Genomic DNA, 24,127 nt, shown 5'->3' with positions numbered 1-24,127 from the left:
ATTAAACACATATCGAACTTTTACTGCTTCCCGCCAGTAGGCTGTGTTTAGTGTTTAGCACTGGCTGTAAATTTGCGTTTCCAAGCACATTTGCGACAAATAAACGTGCTAAAATGCTAAACCACTAAAGAGCAAGTTCGTAAATACCCCACAACAACCGTCGCTGGTCATCAACGATTCAGGGGACTTTAACCTTGTCTGCTGCTACAAGGGGCCGGACTGAGTCTTTAGGAAACTTTCTTAAGCATGAACAGCATTATGCGTGCAGGCAAGGATACGAGTCTTGTATTTAAAGCGGGCCTGAGGCGTGTGTATTTGATACAAGTCACTGAGCACTTTAGCCAACGCGATGTTATACCGATCACCCAGTGCAAATTTATATATCGGGTTAGTCGGCAAACATGCGCCTAGATGTTGCACTCGAAACTCCAGTGCGCCCGATACTGTGCTTAATTTTCCAAAGTACGAATCGCGACTGCCCTATAATATGGCTCCTCGAATCGCTCGTACTCACCAAATGTACGTCGTGAGCAGCGTGACCAGAATGACAATCCATAATGACAACAACATGCTTTCTTTTTTCTACGATGTCTTCACTTCGGGGCTGTCAGTTCTGTCACCGCATTTACTTTCCCGCCACGCAACACGAAAGCGAACTGGAACTGCTGGAACTCGTTTCGCAAGCATCGGCGTCGGCATACGCTGCGGCGGCCGGACGGCCAACTCACTTCAAGAGATCCGTACGCACAACAAAGTAGTTCGTGGGAAGTTTAGGTCAAATTCACTCCTGGCTGTAGATTGCAGGACCAAAAATCGCTGCCTAAAGATAATGCTTAACAGCTAGCAGTAGTACATTCGGCTTTTATGTTAGTTCTCAATTTAGGAGGTTAGAAGCTTAGTAATGGAAATGATGGATGCGTGATTGGCTCTAAATAGTACGTTCTGTTATGGCCTCTGAGATCTAAGAGTCCACGCAGGCTTTGTTTTCTCACATTCCTTCTTTGCTTATTCAGCCACAAACCAGATAACCACCACATTAACTTTGCTCCGGAGCGTACGCGCTTGGAGATGCGCGCTTCAGACAGTCCGTGACCCTGCCGACTGGCTGCATCTAATATTGCAGGCCTCTAAACATGGCCTCTGAGACGGTCAACACTGAGCTCCAAGGTTTAATTTGCTGAATAAACTTTGGATAGGGAGTAAAGACAGTTTCCTTTTTTTTTTTATCATGTGTAGGAGTCACCTCATGATATATCACTTAAGCGCGAAATTTAGTCCGCACTCGCCGAAGCAATATCGAAGAGCTAGTGAAGGGCGCTGCAGGCCACTGAGAAGTTAATGATTAATTCTGCAGTTTTCCGTGCCAAATCCACGAGATGATTATGAGGCGCACCGTTGTGAGGGACTCCGGATTAATTGACCACTTGGGGTTCTTCAACTTGCACCGAATGCACGGTGCACGGGCGGTTTTGCATTTTGACCCCCCCCCCCCACCCCCTCCCCGATCGAAATGCGGCCGCGATTGGATCGCCCCGCCCTCGGGGTCAGCAGCGCAACGCCATTTGGCACAACGGCGCCACAGCGGGGAATAAGTTCATGTGTCTGCCTAAATTTATACCAATAAATGGACAACTTGGGTTTGCAAACATTGCAAATTGTTCTTCCAAGCCCTTAATTGATTGAAGGTGTAGTTGGGTCGATCAACCACTGTCCCTACTCTCCATCGATAAGTTCCAATCCCAACCCTTTAAGGACGAGACATCAAAACGAAGGAAATGTTTATTGTTTTATAGTAATGTGCAAAATACACCGAGGATGAGAACATTCAACGAAACGAAAAAAGTTATTCTGCGAAATCTTTTCCAGCTTAGGTGGGCAACACCACGCAGGACACTGAAAGCGAGCTTCACCCCAGGCCACTTAGTGTCTTTTTTTTTTGGCGCTTGTACAGACAAGTTCTTAGCATATCTGAAACAGAGGTTTTCTTTAAATTACTTGCGTGATACCACTGCACTGGGCCATTTTCCATCGGGCTTTCCACTCTAAGCGTGCACGCTTAGAAAAATTAGACGGCGAGTCGACCGAAACCTTTTTTCACCCGTGACCTCTGGTTTTCCTCTAATCCAACTAATGATACTTGCTGCCTGCAGCCTGTCATTTGTGTTGGTCGAGGACATCTAGCTCGAAAATATGCGTATTCAAAATTGAAATGCAGCAGGAAATATATATACATATATATATATATATATATATATATATATATATATATAGGTAACTTGAGCGGTGCTACAAGGTTAACAGAACAAGTATTTAATTTCAACAGTTTCGGTCGGTGAACCGATCTTCATCAGGGTTTCTTCTTTTTCTTTTGTAAACCCTGATGAAGATCAGTCCCACCGATCGAAACTGTTGAAATTAAATACTTGTTCTGTTTACCTTGTAGCACTCCTCAAGTTCTTTACGTTTAAAGGTAGCCTGAAGAATTCCTCTTTACATACTATACATATATGGTGTGTTGGCTGTAGGCAACACAGTTTCATAAGGGGCTAAATCGGTAACAGCACATCCCAGTTGGCAAGCTTGCAAGTTGTGAGGTACGAATGAGAAAACGGGTACTTTTGATCTTAAAAAGTCACGTGTACGTTCGAGAGTGCTTAAGTTCAAAGAAAAGTTGCGGTTTCGCCCCATCGCAGCCTCTACGATATCATTTGGTCGCTGCTCACGGCTAGAATTTTACCAATTCAAAGACCCCATTTTTCGTCAATAGTAACGTAACATGCAGCGGATCATAAGTTATTATTGAAATGGTAATCGTGTGGATAGATCGAGGCACATTGGCGCCGTCGCCGGCACCGCGCCGTGCTGCGCAGCGCGCTCCGCACGATGGGACAGCACGGCGCCAGCGACGGCGCCAATGTACCTCGATCTATCCACACGATTACTATTTCAATAATAACGCGTGTTGAAGGTCACTTGATCTGCTGCGCGGGTGTCAGGCCCAGCATCCGAGGGCGAGCCAAGAACGCTGGTAGCTTGATGTGCGTTGTAGTTTTCACGCACGCAGTGTTAGAGGTCATGCGAGCTAGCTGCAGCATTGTGGACACTTGGCGCAGCTGAAACGGTGAAGGGAGCGGCAGCACGGAACGTTCGCTCTGGGCCAAGCACGCGCGCTCCCCGCTGCCGGCACTCCTCGCCGTGCCAACGCTGCGACCACGACTGCTCGCTGTCATCGAGCGATCTCTCTCCATGTGTTTCTTTGGGCTTGTGACACCGCGCTTGTTTACTTAGTAAACTAATCTTCACTGACAATTGCACTGCCTATAAAACTACAGGTGTAATACTTTGGTATGTTCAACTTTCGGGTGAGACTGTGCTTTAATTCGTAAATCGAGTTGTCTGCGCTAATTATTAGCGGTTGAAAATAAGACTGAAATGCCAGCTGATCGAACCTCTGATTCGACGATGCTATAATAAGGTGGCTCTTGCGGCACGCTCAATTTCTGGCTGTGACCAAGTGATCAACCCTTCGAAGCAAAAATTAAACGCTCGACGTCCACTCAACAAGGCCCGCAAATTGAACTTGTTTTCGACAGTGTTGTTTAAAACACGGGGATTTGCTATACTGCCTGTATAATGCGCGACCTCCATGGCGTTCAGAAACATGGCTGATCGATGCGGACTGATCGTTACGTATACTGGGCAACCCCTAGTTAATTGATGATCGTTAGATAACCGGTGGACGATTAGGGTTACAGAATGGTTGCCAAGAAAAGGGAAGGGCAGTAGAGGACGGGGAAGACTATGCGGGGCGATGAAATTGGGAAATTCGCGGGCGCTAGTTGGAATCGGTTGGCGCAGGACAGGGGTAATTGGAGATCACAGGGAGAGGCTTTCGTACTGCAGTCGACATAAAATAGGATGATGATGTTGTTGTTGTTGCTATTATTATTATTATTATTATTAATATTATTATTATTATTATTATTATTATTATTATTATGCGTTTCCAGTGGCTGCAGGAATTGCAGACCCACATGGAGTCTACAGGGCTAACGCGTGGTTGCCCTCCAAGGTTCACCGAAAGGACCAATAAGGGACTGTATCACTCTTTGGTCTTCAGTTGACACCAGTCCATGTGCCTGAAATAGTCAATAGTTTTCTGGATTTGTCCGTTCCTTAGCCAGTCGCACACACCGAGCGCTTGGAACATTCCTAGCTCCTTAGCGAAACTTCACAACTGGGCAGAGCAAGAAAACCTTGTATGCCTGTCCGTCTATGATAGCCACAACGAAGGCACTCCACGTGCCGGCTTACAATTTCACTATATGCCGAGTTTAGATAACCCCAACGACACGGCGTGATAGAGTTGCAAGAAACGCCAACGTGACATCACGCGGTGGTACGCGATCTAACGATGAGCCAAGTCAGCAGCGAGCCAGTGTTATCCCGTTTTGCGCTTTCCAAGAACGCAATGCAAGGGAACGGATAAGGCTCGTCGATAAGGCCAGAGAACTACTGGCAGCTTTCTATCGGTGCCGTTTATAACTCGGTGCCTCGAAAGACAAGCTTTTCGTTTGCTTGTGTTCTTTCGCGCTTCCCATGAATGAATCAATTTTAGTGCCCAAAAGGTTGACACTTCGGCCTAAATGCAGCGCTAAGAGATAGTAGGGTAACGTATTACGAGAAGCATTTCGTCCTAAGTGCAGGGGTTAGGGATAGTAGGGTAAAGGATTACGAGAATAAATTAAACATGGTACAAGCCTATGGCACCAGCCTGCGGACATGATGAAAAAGAAGAACATTTCTGTGAGGTTTAATTTAAGCTGAGAAAAGTAAAACCTCTGCATATATGCTGTAGTCACGGGCGACTTCAATGAGGAAGCGAGGAAAAGGAAGATCGGAGAACAGAGAAGCGGTCATTTGATGGCTTCGATTCAGTAAATGTAGAGGATATGCGTCGATAGAGTTGGCGCGAGGGAATGAGGTGCAAATAATAAATACCGTCTTCCAAAAATAGACAGCTATATGAAATGGACCCGTAAAGCCCAAATGGGAAGCAAGATGTGATATACATTTCACGCACTGTGTTGACCATAGCATTTTTTATGCAGGATGCAGATGTGCTAGATAGGATAACAGGCAGTTATCACAGGCTAGCGAAATCCAGGACTGCCCTCAATTTGAAGAAAGAAATAGGGAAAATAGTTAGGAAAAAGCAAGTGAACTTAGTAGCTGTAATGGTAAAAGCGGAGGATAGCATATCATACATTATTCAGACCTGAGCAAAAGTAGGTGCAGGGGTTCCTCCTTAAGTCATAGATGAGGCAAGAAGACTGCTAGAAAACCGGCAGGCTCTCCCAAGTAAACAAAGAACTTAAAGAGTAACCTACTGCCCATGACAGTCTTTAATCCCCATGATTAGGCCGAAGTGGCTGACCTGTCAAAATTGATAGAGAGGAAAATAAGCGACGTTCGAAATAACAACATTTAAATGATATAGGAAGCATTAAAATATCGCAGGTGTGTGGGCAGGAAGCTTCCAATTGGAGAGAACAAGGTGCAAGCATCCTAATGATAAGCAGGGCGGTGTCATCAGCGATTTCAATTATACGACATGTAAGGGCAGCAGAGGAATGACTGTATTAATTCAAAAAAGCCACGGAACCATGATTTAGACATAGCTGTCAGGAAAAAGTTGGGGCTCTGCGTGAAGCAAGGAATGATGTCACAAAAGGTTTTGTAGGATATGTCCCCCACAAAAGCGGCAAGAGCAGATAAAATAATAGTGTACATGATAAACGATGGCAGGGATATCGAACTGGAAAACTTGGACATGGGGTAATGCTACTATTGTAAGAAACACGACGTTAAATAAGTATAATTAATTACTAGGCCACTAGCTCGTTTTAGGTATTGCACAATATATTCATTATGGCGATTTCCAATAAGATCAGCGAAATATTTGACTTAATACATTACTTTAGTCAACAGAGCTAAGAGGATGGCTTCTGAAGCAACAACCGATGTCATCCATATCATCCTTGACGTAATTGAGAAGTCTGCAAAATAATATTGCAAATTCTGCAACGTAACGTTGCAAAGATTTTAGAGGCTGAGTGCCAATTAATGACGAATTCTCATTCGATCGATATGCCTTTGCACATTACCTTTCTCTTCAGCATATGAAGTTAGACCTACTTTGCCATGGAGCAGAGGTGAACATAGTGTTTTTATACACAAGGGCCAAAGTTAGAATACTCGTTTCGGTCATTGCATTTTTCAGGGTCGGAGCCTCAAACCGGCACAGAAAGCAACCGAGAGCCACGGCCCAGTAGTACTATGTTAGTCAAGGTGCAGCATAACTGTATGGGAATGCCCACAGAGCTTCAAAAAGAGTCTCCTTAGCCAGAACGAGAGTTGCCCTTCCTGGCGCGGCATCCGGCCTGTGACTCCATTATGAATGAGTGAATAAGTCTTGCGTGCGCATTTAACAAGAATAGGCGTGCATGTGTGTGTATAAAGAGGCAGAGCGACAGAGAGCACCACGTGTGATGTTGTTCGTCTGTTATCCGACATCGCTTCACGGAAGCGGTTCCATAGGTGGCCAACATGAGCACTGATAACATGATGAGAACAGACAGTTGGGCCGTCAGTAAAGGCAAAGCGGCGCCTCGCCGCGTACTCCATCGTGCTCTTCTCGGGAGTCTGTCTGATCACCAAGTGTCCCATTCCCTGCCGTCTCATTATACATGCATCTTCCGGGTTGACGTAATACTTCTGTCTCGGCGTGGACTGCTTACTCTCCCCCCCCCCCCCTTCCCTCCTTTACATCTCCCTCGACCGGCGAACCCTGCTCGCATAGACCCGTTGCATAAGCGAGATGCTGACGCGAGCTGTGCTATGCTTTCGTTAACTTAACCGATAAGATAGACACACCAGGAATCGTGCGCGTGTCGTTTCTGCCAGGGCATGCAATTCGAGTTTCTTCAAAGTTTGCATGCCAACTCTCAACTGGTTTCTCTCGGAAAGAAAGAAAGAAAGATAGAAAGAAAGAATGAAAGAAAGAACGAAAAGAAAGAATGAAATAGTTGGCGATGTCGACGGATATTCTCAAGCACAGAGGCCGATTTCTTAGCTGCTCATTGAACCATATTTAGACAACTAGGTCTAAATGCCTTGGGTCACAACCTATACCCGCCTTAATTTTAACGCACAAATAAAGGACATTGGTCTTCAACATGTAAAAGTGAAATTAACTGCTATCGCCTAAAAAGGAAGTGTTAGCCATAGTTATAATCTAGCACTTTCGGATTCTATTTTCCGAAAAATTGGCATACCTTTCACTTTTTATTGCCACCCGCGAGCTCGTTTTCTTTTTAGCCCATTAATTTTGTTTATGCTGAAACGAGAATCAGCCTACAGGGTTTTTTTCCAGCTGACTCACGCCAAGCTTCAAAAAAAAATAAAAAAAAATATGTACGTGTGCTTTACGAGAATGCAGCCAACTTAGTATTGTTCACTCTCCTCTAAGTCAGAGTTTTTTTCTTTTTTTTTTTACAGCGAGCTTAGAAAATAACAATACTGAATTACTCCACTTTAAAAGTATTGCTAACAAAATTCTGGGGCTTTATGTGCCAAAACCATAATATTATTATAAGGGACGCCGTAGTGGTGACTCCGCGTTAATTTTGATTATCTGGAGTTATTTAACGCACGCCCAAAGCACATGGTACACGGGCGGTTTTTTTCATTTCGCCCCCATCGAAATGCGGCCGTCGCGGCCGACATCGAACCGGCGACCTCGAGCTCAGCAGTGCCACGCCATAGTCGCCGTTCTACCACCGGGCCTGTTAACGTACTCTCAGGTAGCGTGCTCGGGAGCTCTTGGAGCTGACGGAATGAAAATCAACGCTACCGTCCTTCCCTTGTGCCCACCTCTTTGAAGGTACTTTTCTCCCGCTTTCATGCCAACGTCATGTGCACGAGTGGGATTTGCTGCTTTGCCCTATAGCAGTCAATATTCACGGAGTGTAATGTCAGTCTTACCTATAGGTTCGTTCGCCGCGCACTTGTTTCGGTTGTGGCGCAAAGCACAGCGTTTGCTGTGGCCTAGGAGCATGCTTCGTACGACCTAGTCGATTGCCCATACGGACGGATCTTGAAACTACACACAGTAAGAAAGAATGAACGAGACAATCAAAAAAGAAAAGATTAGATACAAAATTGCAGCTGAATACGGTAGGGCATACAAAACACACAACCACACCCACCCACGCACCCGTCCACAGACACACAAACACACAAACCCGCGCGCACACATACACCCCCCACACAAACATCCCCCGAAGCACATTCCCGTTCCCCACATAAGTCGTTTCGATGGTGGCAGTACGTTGTATCGCTATATATTGATTCCATACTCAACGCATTACCGCCGGCAGTCATCGCGAGATGGGTTCTGCGGCATTTTTTTTTAATAGGCAGGAAAACAAGAACAGCTGCATTTATTTAGAGCTTATGAAAGTTACATGAAACACTGTTGAAAGATGCATTGTTTGTTAAAGTATCGAACGAGCACCCTTTGATGAGTTTTTCGCTGTTTGGGAGTACCTTAAAAATCAAGTTAAAATGTGTGCAACTGACAGATCAAGCGTTATACGTTACGAAGAAAAGAAAGGAAGCCAAAAGGAGATACAAGCCACACTTAAGTACGTTTTGAATGCGGATTGCACTGTACCCGGTTTGTTTAGTGAAGAAGTGGAGGAATTGAAAAGAGATGAATAGCATTGAAAAACAAAGACTTAAAGGCAAACTTCACCAAAATATGTACCGCATAAAAAGCCTGCTTTAATATGGTGTGGGAATGGAGAAGCCTCCGTGAAAATTTTAGCGTTTCAAATACGGGTAGAAGCGTCACGAAAAGCTAGAAACAATTAGCCGTTTTTGATGACGGAACTGAAAAATAAACACCGTCATCAGCGTTCTTCCGAAATGACGCATGCTGTAAAACGCAGGGCTGCATACTCCAAGGAATATGCAGCCCATGCACCACGTTGGATGAAGTCATTCTAGAGAGAAGACAATCACCCAAAAGTACGGGAACCATCCTGACACCTTATACGTATATTCTGCCTTTCGGCGCACGCCGATAGTGTCGTCGGCAACCAGAGGCGCGAAGTCATTGTAGCCATCACTCGTAAAACCAACACTGCGGAGGCAGAAAAGGTTGGCATTGCGTTGACCATGGCTGCCCACCCGCAATGTGAGACAGCACCATCGTACTCTCAGACTCTAAAGCCACCTGCCGCAATTACGTGAGAGAGATCTGCATCGTGTTGGTAACTGGCTTGCCCAGAAGCATGCGCCTGCTTTCTTTCTGAAGGCAGTCAGATGATGACGGAATTAATGTTGCTCGAAGATGAGGGAGAAAAACCGCGGTTCAATGCAAGGCGTTCAGGCCTGCGCGAAGCGGTGCCACCGGCAGCGACCCTCTAAGGAACGAACACTGCCGACCCTGAACAGGACACAAGGTTGTGCCAATGCTACGCCTTCGATGTTATTGTTGGACCTCAGTTACGGCGGAAAATGGCACTAGCTCTATTTATTGTTTTCTTGCAAATTATGCCACGTACGCTCGGCCAGTAGGGAGAGAGTGGAGAACGGAGGATCCCATTGGCTAGGCTCTTATAAAAGAAAAATGTAAGGGGCGTGCTTATTCATCCTTAAGTGGATGAATGCGAAAGCAATGCGACCACCGCGCAGTGCTTAGACGTTATGCCACAACACAAGGTCGTGGTTTCGAGCGCCTTAATGAAGTATATCTTAATTAACTGTGCATTAATTAGCTTTACCTTATTTAACACCAAATGTCGTGGGTTCGTAACCGTTTTGGTCCGTCCTTTGCTCACGCTGACAGCGAGGGATCTTCTGGCTCATGAGCTAATTCCTTTCGAATTAGAAACACAAGCTTCGTTCAAATCCAACTACTTAAAATAGCGGATATAAAATAGGCGCTGGACCTAAGCTGAGCAATAACTAACCTCGAATATTAACGAAAGAAAAAAAAAGATGTTCAAGTGAAGAAAAAAAAAGGGGGAGGGGCTCTGTTTCGAACCGGGCCCACCAGCCAACCCAGCAATCACGGCTCAGCCAGTGAGAAGGGTTGTAGCCCTGACTTTCACAATCGGAACCAACCTGGGCCACATATGCCATCAGTGTCGGACAATGCTTTGCTACCATAAGCCACCTACCTAGCCGACGAGGCATTTCATGCTCTCCGCCATGGCTCGGGTGACACTAGTTATGTTTCGTGACCTTATATACTTATCTGTTCAATACTTTGGGTTTATGAAGCATAAGACAACAGAGGATAGAAAAAATTCAAGGGGCACTTATCCTTACGTGGATGAATGCGAAAGCACTGCAGCCACGTCAGCCGAAGCGCCGCAACGGACCCTTAGGTCTGGGTCTGCGCATGCGCAGTACCGTGGCCCCTTGTTTTGCGTACGCAAGCCGCTTGCGTCCCCTAATCTAAAACTCTCTATTCAGTCGTTTTGCAACTGGGTCGTTTCTACCCATTCTCTACCTCCTCTCCCCCCTCCTATCTGCTGTTAGGTCTCCTCTGGACTTTCACAATAGTAGAACGCTAAGCGCTGCAGTTTCTGCAATGCTTTTGAGAGGGCCACAGATAATTACAGCCGGCAGGAGGCTAAGGTGGCGACGCCCAGAGTGCTCCAGAATGCATTCTACACATGCCACGTGATGTAAAGCTCTAAGCGAGTTTCTCGCGTCAACTTTCCTCTCTGCCACGCTCCGGCCATGTATATAAACACTCTGAAACACCCCCCGACGCTGTGTGCAAGGAACCAGCAGCAGCAGCGCAAAAGTCGAAGGAAGAGACAAAGAAAGCTACGTTTCAAAAAAAAAAATTGCCACATAGCCACGCAAGAGACACATACAGTCAACTACATGATGACACTGACAATAAAATTGAATTGGTTAGTACACAGCTCGTTCATGTACGAGAAGGGTATCGTACTCATTGTACGCTAATGTGCCTTCGGCTTGGCGCCTCCCTTGTAGGCGCACCTATAGGGGAACATTGGACTTGTTGAGCTCAGTGTTTGTGTAGGAGCTACCCCTTGCGGTTATCATACAAAATGAACTCACTGTGATGCCCCCTTCAGTAGCATCGGCAACATCTTTAATGGAGCTGTAGAAAAACGTGCCAACTACCATGCGAGGCCACGGCTCAACTACGTGAGAAATAACTCTAGATTGTTTTCGATTAACCCAGCACACAAGCGCGTGATGCATTACTCATCGCTTATCGGCGTTCTTGCTGATCAGAATAAGCACTCGAAATGGAGTACCAACATTGCATCACCCAGACAAAATGGCGCTGTCCGCAGCCGACGCACATGGCCATGTACTGACGTTGTGGATCAGACTTTCAAGAAGCAGATTCAGTTTTCTCTGTTGTTGTCACGAAATGCAAGGCGTCTTATTGTTCCATATGTTGCACACATTGTTCTTTGGTGTGGTGTGCGGTACTTAAATTTTCCGCGCCGAGAGCTGCATATGCGAGTTGTATTGGTGCAATACTTGTAGAATGACCGTCAATTAGACGAAAACTGTTCACCTATGCTTTCAAGAAAAGACGACCACGACAGTCACGCCTATGACATTAAAGTATCAACTCTCTCGTCAGTGGCGGACTAGAAATATCTTGGCGTATACTTATCACCTTTCCTGGCGCCGTCACGTGGATTACATAACACGGAAGGCTTCTCGCACACTAGGATTCTTGCCTAGAAATGCAGAAAAGTTTCCTTTGAATAAAAAAAAAAGAACTGATATGCGAGTCAGATCACGACCTATACTTGAGTACTCTTGAAGTGCCTGGGATGCATGGTTGAAAATTGACGTAGTCAAGTTGGAAATAATGCACAATCAGGCTCTGAGGTTTATAACTGCTAAATAGTCTACGCATTTCAGCGTGTCAAGCGCTAGGGAACGCATCGGCATGGATACACAGCATGAGCACTGGAAATACCTTCGATTATTTTTTTCCAGTTATTATTTTATTCCAAGACTGATATTCGTCGCGAAGAGCACTTACTCAGGCCCGGTTATGTACCCTCGCGTGTGGATCACACTTTCAAAATCAACGAGACAAGATGCAAAACAAACACGCTTCAGATGTCATTTTTTCCCCAGCACCATCCACGGTTTTAATCATCAGCCGCGGGATGTTGTCGTTATCCCTTTGAACCAAGTGTTATTTTTTTCTTTTCATCGTTGCATAAATATCGGTAGACGTGCATACATAGTCTTTGCTGTTCTTCGCAATGCGTTTTCCTCCTTTTTCTTTACGTACGTTGTGCACAGCACGCTAGTTTTATTTTGTGTATAGGTGAAACTGCTTGTCATCCTGCTTTTCTTTGTTACCAAGTCCTGTCTGGCCGTAACGTCGCTGTGGGCACTATTATAATAAATAAATAAATAAATAAATAAATAAATAAATAAATAAATAAATAAATACGTAAGTAAGTAAGTAAGTTAGCAAGCAAGTAAGTAAGTAATTAAGTAAATAAATAAATCAATAAATAAATAAATTGAAAATAAATATTCCCAGGGCGCATGTCTTTGCCGGTGACTAGTAGAAAGTTGCACTTCGCTGGCTAAACAGAAAAACGTGCTCAGCGCTGACTACTATTACTCTGTTCCTGAATCTGAGAAGAAAAAGAAAATCAGTAGACGTGAGAAAGTCTCAAATGTCATTTTAGTTCCAAGTTCTGGTCTTCTGTTCTGGTTAGATAGTTCTGTTAGAATGAACGTCTGTCGTTGCTTTGAGCAGGCACTTCCAGTGTCGGTGGGGCCGGTAAAGCCCGCTGAAAATATGTGCCTGCTTTTGCAATGACTGGTTCCGTTTCTACAGTTGGAACCGAAACCATGTTTTGGATGTTTGGGAGAGAAGTTCAGCGTGTTCATATTGTGCGGACGCCAAGCGGGAGAGTTTCGTACGGAAATTTTTTTTGCATGCGTTAACCAAAGTACACGAACTATCAGTTCTAATGTGAAAAAAAGAATTAAATAAAAAAAGTGGGCAGGCTTTATCGCGACCGTAGCCGCAATGAGGTGCGTGAAATGTCACGTGCGTGCCGGAGATGGAGTATGGATGGGCCCTGAGGTACAGAAATGACATAACCAAGCACACAAGTTTTATTTATTTATGGATTAACTCATTCATGGTGAATAGATGCTGGGGTCTTACGTGCCGAAATCACGATATTATTATGAAGCGCTATGGACTCCGGGTTAAGTTTGACCGTCTCGGATATTTTGAACGTGCATTAATCACACGGTAGACGGGGGGGTTCTTGCATTTCGCTCCCGTCGAGATGCGGCCACCGCGGCCGGGATTCGAACCGGCGCCCTCGGGCTTTGGAGCGAAACCCCAAAGCCACTACGCCACCACGGCTGGACTGCCAAACTTATGCGACCGCTAGTAAAGGTCTAACGGTCTAATTTCGCAATAGTGGTCGCTCCTTTTTCGTGGTGGGCCAGCTTGGTTTGAAGAATACTATGATACGTAGCTCGAACTCAAGTAACCATTCAGTCAGTACGACGTTTTCCAACGATCTCATGGATGGCATCTGTAAAGGATCAGCATCTTTAACGCAGAAGGAAATAAGCATTCGCTAACGAAAGAGGATTTGCCACGCCAGATAGGCATGGGCCAGGTGCAAGAACTTTATCTCAAGAGTCATCAGCTGAAGTTGTCATTTTTAATTATGGCAAAAGTTACTAGAGGCGAGAGTTTCAAAATCATCTCCTCTGGAAGCGCGATCTCAGCGAAACGAACAAAAATTGCGCAAGCCTGGCCGTGCCACCTTAAGGAGCTCAGATGATGCGGGAAAGCACCACACGTGTAAGCATGAATTTATCGCACAAATCTGTCGTGGTTCAGGACGCATGGGCATGCAGTATACGCGATAGCAAGCCTCCATTTTTAATGGTATTTAGCTTGTGTTACACTTCTTGCGTATTTCTGCACTTTTGTTTCCTTGCTTCAACATGCATACATTTTCAATGTCAGTTCAGGTCCTTGTCTGTTCTTCAGTTGATATCGTCAATCGTCCTCATGCGGTTGCATGGTCAATAACCCAGAACAACCTAGCGCAATCTTCGACGTAATTGCATATATTGAACCACGTGTCTGGGGTCGTTGCAATCTAACGTAGCAGGACCAGGGAAAGAAGAACGTGATCGAACGCACACTTATAGCAAGAAGTTTATATTGGACTTCAGCGAAGACCAGTTATAACACGAGTGCAGCAAGAGTCCAAATCCGGACACGACAACAGCATTTTGTACAAGTTCAAACACGCTGCACTCACCAGAAAATTAGGCTTCACGTCAAGTACGCACCCGCTCCCACTTGGTCGAAAAGTTTTGACTTGCGTGGCATGCCAACTGATGTGTCCGAGCCGCGTGTGGTCTCCACTGCCCTGCGGCATGCGTGGTGACGATAACCGGTTGGTCCAGAAGTGTGAACTTGCTTTCTTGCAGAAGGCAGTCTTATGTTGACGGAAAGAATGTTGCACAAAGATGGGGGGCACGCAGCAGCGTTTAGAAGCTTGGTGTACAGGCTGTAGCAAAGCTATATGCGATCCACTGCTAAGGATCAAGCTTAGGCCAATCGACCAGCAGGACCAGACAGCGCAAGGACCACACCCTCGATGTTGCTGTCGAGCCTCAATTACAGCACACACCCACTACGGAAGATCGCGATTGCTCTCTTCAACGTTTTCTGGCAAGTTGTGACAGATTCGCGATATGCAGCTGGGGTGAGGGCGACGGACGGATGATCAAATTGGCTATGCTCTCGCAAAGGAAGCTCCTTTAAAACCCAACAAGTTAAACACGGTGTAAAAAATGGTCAGTGGAAGAATGCTAAGCTATGAGCCATCTCAATATTGAGGGGAAAGGCGAAAAAAAAAATGTGGCACTGTTCCAAACCGAGCCCACCAGCCAACCAAGCAATCACGGCTCGGCCAGTGAGTAGGGTTCTTGCCTTGACCCCCGGGATCGGAGCCAACCTGGGCCACAGGTACCACCGGCGGCGGGCATTGCTTTACTCTAACCCGCCACCTACCGAGCCCATGCGGTGGTTGTCCCACTCGGTCATGGCTCTGGTGAGAGAGCTGATGTTTCAGGACTATATATACTTATCTGTCCCAGTCTTTAGCTCTGTCAAGTAGAAGCGGACAAAGAAGGGAGTTGAAAATAAATGATGACGTAATCGCTGAGCATATTTTTTTCTTTATTATGCTTCACAACAATCTGCTGTGATTTTATCTCTTGTTTATTGTTTTTTTAATTACTTTGCGTTGTTTTCAACTCCTTCTATTTGGTCAATTCATTTGTGGGTATGATTCATTTTCTGCGACTACAATAACAGCTTTGGCAATACAACAGCAACAACATAAAAAGCCTCAGCTGAGAGAACCCGTTCAACGATTGTTTGCGTGAGTTTTTTGTTGATTAAGCCTCTTATATAATTTATTCAGCTTGAATCTGTCTTACTTCTCCAGGTAATCAAGTCAACGCCGATGTAGAAATTGCGTCGTGGCAAAGGGCCCAGTTTTGGTTAGCGCTCCTACTAGCCTGATCATTGGACCTTGGCATCGTTCTTCTGTACCAGCGTTAGCGCCATTCCTGTCGCACTGCAGCCGTCGAGTGGGGGATTTTTCCTGCTGAAAACCTCGGAGGTTGTCCGGACGGAGCTCAAGTTAATGACATTTGAATTCCAGATTGTAAGCGATGTCCATTAATTTCGGAAGATGTGGAATGGTGCGTATGTCATCAGAAGATCGAACCTTTATAGCAGGCCTTGGAATGTGCGCCATTTGCATCTGTTCCGGTGAGCGCTTTTGTCCCGCCACATTTATCATGTACGAAAGCAACATTAGGGCCGTGGCGTGTCAAGCCCAATATGGCTTTTTATAAAGTGTCTGCTTTCGGCGTCTTAGCTTTATACTGACATAACCACCTCGAAGACGGTGAAAAAAGGTACCACTGTGGCATTATCGCTAGGTTTGCTGGTACCTTCTGCCTATCGGAAAGATAGTGTAGCCGCTCATTTTTAGTCTCAAACCTTTCCTTCCCAATTCTGTTCTTTGTCGTAGCTGTTCGCATTCTGGCTATAGTGCAGGAGGTTGTAATTTAAATTCATGATGTTACGCGCATAGGGATTGTCATCCCCCTAAAGAGGTCACAACGTCTCTGTAAAAGTCCTGCCTTTTCGGATGAAGATATCCAGCAGCTTTTTCGAAATGCTCGGCAATAGCTCATGAAATTATTGTATACCAAACTTATTGCAGAGGCGAGGATATTCACGGAGAGAAGGTGTTGCAGTTGTCAACGTTAGGTACTTTGCATATTCCGACGTTACGGCGAAGCCGGGTGCAATAAATTAAGCTAAATAGTCGTAACTTATCGAGTCAGCAGCGGAAAATGCGATGACAAAGTCTATGCAGCCTAATATTGCTACCGTTTTCCAACAGCAACTACGTAACGACCTAAGCTTGCAGCCTCTTTTTGTCGCGCATCACACTACCAAAGCCAGTGGCTGGTTCTCTATACGCGATGGCTTACTTTGTAAAACCAACTACGCCATTGGGGCTCGCTTCCGTCTCGTTGGGCCAGAAAGTCTTTGAAGTGAGGTGCTACCAGGCGTGCATGACGAAGCGGCATGCGTTTGTGGTTTGACCGCTAACTGCAGCGTGTCAAGGGGCGCTTTTACTGGCCGAAGATGCACCACACAACAGAGAAATTTGTGCTGAGCTTTGATTAAAGACCACGTCTCAAGCGACCTCCAAGCCATCTCAGTCTGCAGGAGAGTTGCAGGCAGCCATCGAAGTTGTTTTCATCGCAGTGTGTCATCGCCAATGGCACGCGAGAAAGGCAATCGGCGTCAGCTCGACGGCGGTCACTCCTACAAGTTACAAGAAAGTCACTTTTGAAGTCGTAAATGTGATCTTGCCAAACGAAAAGACGGGCCTCGAAGACTTACAAGGAAGCATAAAGAATGCTGGTAGGTGATGATCTTGAATGCGCGACCGTAAATATCAAAGCCCAATTTCTGAACAGGAAAACTACCGCAAGATATACTTCCTCAAGGACTTGTTCTTAGGGCAAGTTGGTGCTTAGATTTCCTGGTATACCTGATTGTCGCTCGAGGTACATTTAGCGAAAAGTACGTTTCGCGCTTCACTATGTCTTCTTGCTTCGTTCCCTTTTCACGAAATGTATTTCGCGCCAGTAAACCTAGGACATTCTTGCTCCGTGACAGTGTAATTTAGGTCAGAATCACTGAAACAACGACTAGCATAATCAACAATGTGTTCTGCGTAATTGAATCGTTGTACGCGCACTGGTCCTAAGCCTACCCCACTGGTGTTGCTATGGATGGTGGGTGTAAGGAGGGTCGAAGTGAGGCAGGATAGAGTCCGATCTTGAGTTGACAGAACGAGTGCATGTTTTCGCAACAGACGCCTGAATGGATGCACAATGAGAGCGAACCTTGAAAGAAAGCGGCGGAAATGCGAACATAACCCAAGAAAAGAACGGAGCTCTCGTGCAGTGTACGGTGGCTTAAAGACGCTGACTACCTCAGTCTTCCTTGGGTCAAGTCGGACGCGATCCTTGCTCGCTATGTGGCCGAGAATGAAAGTCTGGCACTTAAGAAGTAGGCACTTTCTGGAGTTCGGAATCAAGTTAGCTTTCTGCACGGAATCCAAAACCAGGCTAAAGCGGGCGTTATGCTCTACAAACGCACGGCTGAAAATAACAACATCATTCGCGGTAGCACAGGCATATCTCCCACTTTAGTTCGCGAAGAATTGCGTCCGTGAATCTTTCAAAGGTGGAGGGCGCGTTACGAACGAAGCTCGAACGAAATAACGCTTGATTCGAACAAGCCGTCCTGTGTCCCAAACGTTGTCTTCTCTTTGTCGGCGCGTTGCATAGGTATCTGCCAATAACCCCATTGTAAATCGAGTGACGAAAAGTAGGGGCAGAACGCAGGCAGCCTATTAAGTCATCGATTCCCGGAAGCGGGTAGAAATCTTTGTGACTGCCTTTAGCTTCCTGTGGTCAATGCCAAACCTTCAAGGGCCATCTTTTTTGTTCACCAGTAAAACTAGCGCTGCCGACAGGAGGTACCTTGGATGACATTTTTCGTTTACATCTCTTGCAACTGCAAGAGATGTAAACACTGTTCAGCACTAATGTTCAGCACTAATCTTCCGTTCCGATCAAGAGACCGATAACATTTCTGTAGTATAGGTTGAGCTTAGCCGGCCTGAATCCGATCGCGAGCGTGAGAAGATGGAAGAGTTTACAGTTTTCACCTTGTTACAGTTCAAACACTGAAGAATGTCGCGATAACATTTGTACCAAGACGACACGTTGACGCGGACACAGAGAGTTGCTTCTCATGCTCAATAATTCTTGGTTTAAGTGGGCACATAGGTTGTGTATTTGGGAAATTCGTTTTGTCCCTTGCGACCATAACGGAACCATACGCGTCGTCGCCGAAGACAGCGAGTTTCGTGTGGTTGGGAAGTAGCACGGTTACGGCAAAAGAGTTTACTGACTACAACGACGTGATTTGATTGATCATGGACACAACTCTACTAGGCACCAATGTGTCCTTCTTAGCACAGAAATCGGTGAGTTGTAGAACCATGGCGTCAAATAAACCGACGGTATCAACTGCATCGATGGCTAGGGACCATGGAGAGTGTCACACCGTAAACAACAGCAAATGTATGTTATCGTGGCCGTTCATCAACGTTTTCTGAGACAAAGACGCTGCTGACAGAAAGCTCTCCGGTAGCGCAATCAACAGCTGCCCCTCGTGTTTGCAGAAAGCCCATGCCCAGGATAACTTTACGCGTGCACCACTCAAGAACTACAAACTGATTTAAGAAACCATTCTCAGCCATTAAAACATCCGCAGCCCAAACCTCAACGAAAAGAACCATCTCGTCGGGTAGAGCGTGAAATATAAGAAGAGTTTCCAAAGAAAACACCGCTTTACGACGAAGTCTCTTCTTGAAAGAAAGGCTCATAACATGCATTATTGTCCAAGTGGCCACCGAGGCCATTATAGATAACCTATCGATTAACGCTTGCACTTTGTTTCGCAACATTGTAACCGGCAGAGGCCTCTGTGTCGTATTGTTTCAGGCAACCCCACCTCCATTGGCTACGCCGGTAGTTTCCCGGCGGTGGTGATGACAATGAACGTTGCCACGGCGAGGGAGAGCGGGACTGGCGTGACGACCACGGAGTCAAGCTGCGGTCGGAAACAGGAGCGTCACTGTGGTGATTGTGTCTTAGAATGCCGTTGGGGAATGTCGTCGCAACTGATGCCTTCGACCACGGGTAGCACGAAGCATCGACTCTCTGGACAAGATGCCATTAATGCTGTCGGATTCGAGGCATCGCTATCTAAGGAACGGGTAGAAGAGAAACCGAGGGCCTAATTTTTATTCGCCATATCATAAGAAACGAACAAAGACACCAAGGACAGCAGAAAGCATATTTACATCCACCGTCGAGGGCATGAGTGGTGGCGCTGGATAACACTCCCATGTTCAGTTCTAGCAGATAAACATAAGTGCTTCAGAAATTGGATGAGAAAACGGCTCACTTGGTAAGAGCATTGAAGTGCATAGCGAAGACGTGTACTCGTGCCCCAAATCCTGCCATTTGTATTTTCTCCCACTTAATTTCCATTAATTTATCATTTCTTTATTTCATTTAATAAGTACAAGTAATTTCCCCTATGCTGCCCTTGGTGTCCTTGACTCCTTTTGATATTACTAATAAATGTTTTCAACTAGCAATATCGCATATCGCAGCTACAAAAGGCCACAAAAGCTCTGCTGCGATATTTGAAGGCTACTGGTTTGAGTCACCGTTTGTGATCCGAACTGAGTGACCGAACGATATACCCAGTAGACTTTCTCTTCTTCTTTTAATCTTTCCGTCCCCTTTTCCCTTTCCCCAGTGTAGGGTAGCCAACCGGGCTCAGTCCTGGTTAACCTCCCTACCTTTCCTTTATCATTTGCTCTCTCTCTCTCTCTCACTAATAAATGTCGGGCCCTCTGTTTCCTTTCTTCTTGTTCAGGAAAGTTCTTTAGTGATTTTTTGTGTTCTTTCTGTGATACCCTTCCTGGTTTGATCCTTCATCGTCTCTACCCTCACACCACCTACACAGGGTGCTTGTCTTGGCAGAAAAGCAAAGCAAGAACAGCTAGTTCTGTGGGTTCAAGCAGCAGTGGGGACGACGCTTCTGGGGAACCTTGCCTGGAAATGGAAATGACAGTGGATGAAAAAACAACTTGCCGCAGGTGGGGAACGATCCCATGTCTTCGCATATGTATATAGACCGCGTCTGTGTACGTCCAACACCCGGGTATACCTGAACCTTCGCATATAGCAACGAACAGTGGAAATGAAGCCCCAATGGTTTTTTGAGAACACAAGATAAATTTATTCACCGTGTAGTTGGTCCGGCGACCTATCTTTACGCACAATATCTACAGATACCTGCAGAAATACAGACAGTCCCGTAGAAATCACACAACAGAACTTATGAAAACGACGCATGCAAGGAGTAGTAACTAATTTGTATTTGTGTAAACTGTGTACAGAAAAGGATTGGAAATGTATAGTGGGTCGTCCTCTTCAGCGCTTTTGCTCGTGAACGCCACTCGCGCTCGGAGTGCGTGCTATACGCCTAGACTATCGCCGCTGCGCTGCTCCTCGTCCGATCGAATAAACGCCTTAACAACTGCCTTATTCTAAAGCTCCGGACATGCATATTAGCGCACAAAGAACTGAATTCGAATAGTTACGAAATTAATAAACATACAATGGCCGCCATCGGAATATGAGCCTGGCAACGTTTAACGCTAGAACGTTATCTAGTGAGGCGAGTCTAGCAGTGCTATTGGAGGAATTAGAGGGCAGTAAATGGGATATAATAGGGCTCAGTGAAGTTAGGAGGCCAAAAGAAGCATATACAGTGCTAAAAAGCGGGCACGTCCTGTGCTACCGGGGCTTAGCAGAGAGACGAGAACTAGGAGTCGGATTCCTGATTAATAAGAACATAGCTGGTAACATACAGGAATTCTATAGCATTAACGAGAGGGTGGCATGTCTTGTTGTGAAACTTAATAAGAGGTACAACATGAAGGTTGTACAGGTCTACTCCCCTACATCTAGTCATGATGACCAAGAAGTCGAAAGCTTCTATGAAGACGTGGAATCGGCGATGGGTAAAGTCAAAACAAAATACAGTATACTGATGGGCGATTTCAATGCCAGGGTAGGCAAGAAGCAGGCCGGAGACAAGTCAGTGGGGGAATATGGCATAGGCTCTAGGAAAATCAGAGGAGAGTTATTAGTAGAGTTTGCAGAACAGAATAATATGCGGATAATGAATACCTTTTTCCGCAAGCGGGTTAGCCGAAAGTGGACGTGGAGGAGCCCGAATGGTGAGACTAGAAATGAAATCGACTTCATACTCTGCCCGAACCCTGGCATCACACAAGATGTAGACGTGCTCGGCAAGGTGCGCTGCAGTGACCATAGGATGGTAAGAACTCGAATTAGCCTTGACTTGAGGAGGGAACGGAAGAAACTGGTACATAAGAAGCCAATCAATGAGTTAGTGGTAAGAGGGAAACTAGAGGAATTCCGGATCAAGCTACAGAACAGGTATTCGACTTTAACCCAAGAAGAGGACCATAGTGTTGAAGCAATGAACGACAATCTTATGGGCATCATTAAGGAGTGCGCAATAGAAGTCGGTGGTAACGCCGTTAAACAGGAAACCAGTAAGCTATCGCAGGAGACGAAACATCTGATCAAGAAACGCCAATGTATGAAAGCCTCTAACCCTACAGCTAGAATAGAACTGGCAGAACTTTCTAAGTTAATCAACAAGCGTAAGACAGCGGACATAAGGAACTATAATATGGATAGAATTGAACAGGCTCTCAGGAACGGAGGAAGCCTAAAAGCAGTGAAGAAGAAACTAGGAATAGGCAAGAATCAGATGTGTGCGTTAAGAGACAAAGCCGGCAATATCGTTACTGATATGGATGAGATAGTTCAAGTGGCTGAAGAGTTTTATAGAGATTTATACAGTACCAGTAACACCCACGACGATAAGGTGAGAGAGAATAGTCTAGAGGAACTTGAAATCCCACAAGTAACACCGGAAGAGGTAAAGAACGCCTTGGGAGCTATGCAAAGGGGGAAGGCAGCTGGGGAGGATCAGGTAGCAGCAGATTTGTTGAAGGATGGTGGGAACACTGTCCTAGAAAGATTGGCCGCCCTATATACACAATGCCTCATGACCTCGAACGTACCGGAATCTTGGAAGAACGCTAACATAATCCTAATCCATAAGAAAGGGGACGCCAAAGACTTGAAAAATTATAGACCGATCAGCTTACTGTCCGTTGCCTACAAAGTATTTACTAAGGTAATCGCAAATAGAATCAGGAATACCTTAGACTTCTGTCAACCAAAGGACCAGGCAGGATTCCGTAAAGGCTACTCAACAATAGACCATATTCACACTATCAATCAGGTGATAGAGAAATGTGCGGAATATAACCAACCCTTATATATAGCCTTCATTGATTACGACAAAGCATTTGATTCAGTCGAAACCTCAGCAGTCATGAAGGCACTACGGAATCAGGGTGTAGATGAGCCATATGTAAAGATACTGGAAGATATATATAGCGGTTCCACAGCCACCGTAATCCTCCACAAAGAAAGCAACAAAATCTCAATAAAGAAAGGCGTCAGACAGGGAGATACGATATCTCCAATGCTATTCACAGCATGTTTACAGGAGGTATTAAGAGACCTGGAGTGGGAAGAATTGGGGATAAAAGTTGATGGAGAATACCTTAGCACTTGCGATTCGCTGATGATATTGCCTTGCTTAGTAACTCAGGAGACCAATTGCAATGCATGCTCACTGACCTGGAGAGGCAAAGCAGAAGGGTGGGTCTGAAAATTAATCTACAGAAAACTAAAGTAATGTTTAACAGTCTCGGAAGAGAACAGCAGTTTACGATAGGTAGCGAGGCACTGGAAATGGTAAGGGAATACATCTACTTAGGACAGGTAGTCACCACGGATCCGGATCATGAGACTGAAATAACCAGAAGAATAAGAATGGGCTGGGGTGCGTTTGGCAGGCATTCTCAAATCATGAACAGCAGGTTGCCACTATCCCTCAAGAGGAAAGTGTATAACAGCTGTGTCTTACCAGTACTCACCTACGGGGCAGAAACCTGGAGGCTTACGAAAAGGGTTCTGCTGAAATTGAGGACGACGCAACGAGCTATGGAAAGAAGAATGATAGGTGTAACGTTAAGGGATAAGAAAAGAGCAGATTGGGTGAGGGAACAAACGCGGGTAAATGACATCTTAGTTGAAATCAAGAAAAAGAAATGGGCCTGGGCCGGACATGTAATGAGGAGGGAAGATAACCGATGGTCATTAAGGGTTACGGACTGGATTCCAAGGGAAGGGAAGCGTAGTAGGGGGCAGCAGAAAGTTAGGTGGGCGGATGACATTAAGACGTTTGCAGGGACAACATGGCCACAATTAGTACATGACCGGGGTAGTTGGAGAAGTATGGGAGAGGCCTTTGCCCTGCAGTGGGCGTAACTAGGCTGATGATGATGATGATGATGATGATGATGATGATGATGATGATGATGATGGGCACCGAAGGAAGCAGCACAACTTTTCTTTTTGTGTCGATAATTGGGGACCTTGAGTCCCTTGTACGTTGCAGTGCACCGAAGGCGTCACACTCGGACGGCAGTTGTGTAAGCGCATCAGTGAGGTGTTGATTTATTAAGGATTAACTTTTTAATCACGTTCTTGAAGCATTGCACTTTAACCTTTTTTTACTTGTCTAAGCATGGTTGGTAGGTTGGCTTCTTCGTTTTTGAACTATTCGTGGTTTCTTGGCTTCTTGGCCTCACCTTTACTGGAATCATGTTACTTTTAC

The 24,127-nt window shown here is 45.6% G+C and overlaps 1 protein-coding gene across 8 annotated transcripts in view; it reads right to left on the bottom strand.

Annotated features, from left to right (window-relative positions):
- The window catches only part of LOC126538715 (cytochrome P450 3A11-like), a 162,082-nt gene that overhangs the window by 49,419 nt on the left and 88,536 nt on the right, over positions 1-24,127 (bottom strand). For 3 of the 8 annotated variants that reach the window (XM_055074910.1, XM_055074911.1, XM_055074912.2), the window contains exon 2: positions 8,047-8,164. The exons of 4 other annotated variants lie outside the window; for them this stretch is intronic. In XM_055074910.1, coding sequence (XP_054930885.1) covers positions 8,047-8,147 — 101 coding nt within the window. In that variant the 5' untranslated portion in view covers positions 8,148-8,164. Of the gene's footprint in view, positions 1-514; positions 714-8,046; positions 8,165-24,127 lie in introns of those variants that run through there. One more of the 8 variants, XM_050185433.3, reaches the window with a different exon arrangement.

Source organism: Dermacentor andersoni, chromosome 8 (genome assembly GCF_023375885.2).
Source record: "Dermacentor andersoni chromosome 8, qqDerAnde1_hic_scaffold, whole genome shotgun sequence".
NCBI lineage: Eukaryota > Metazoa > Arthropoda > Arachnida > Ixodida > Ixodidae > Dermacentor > Dermacentor andersoni.
This window is presented reverse-complemented; position numbering and strand designations above follow the sequence as displayed.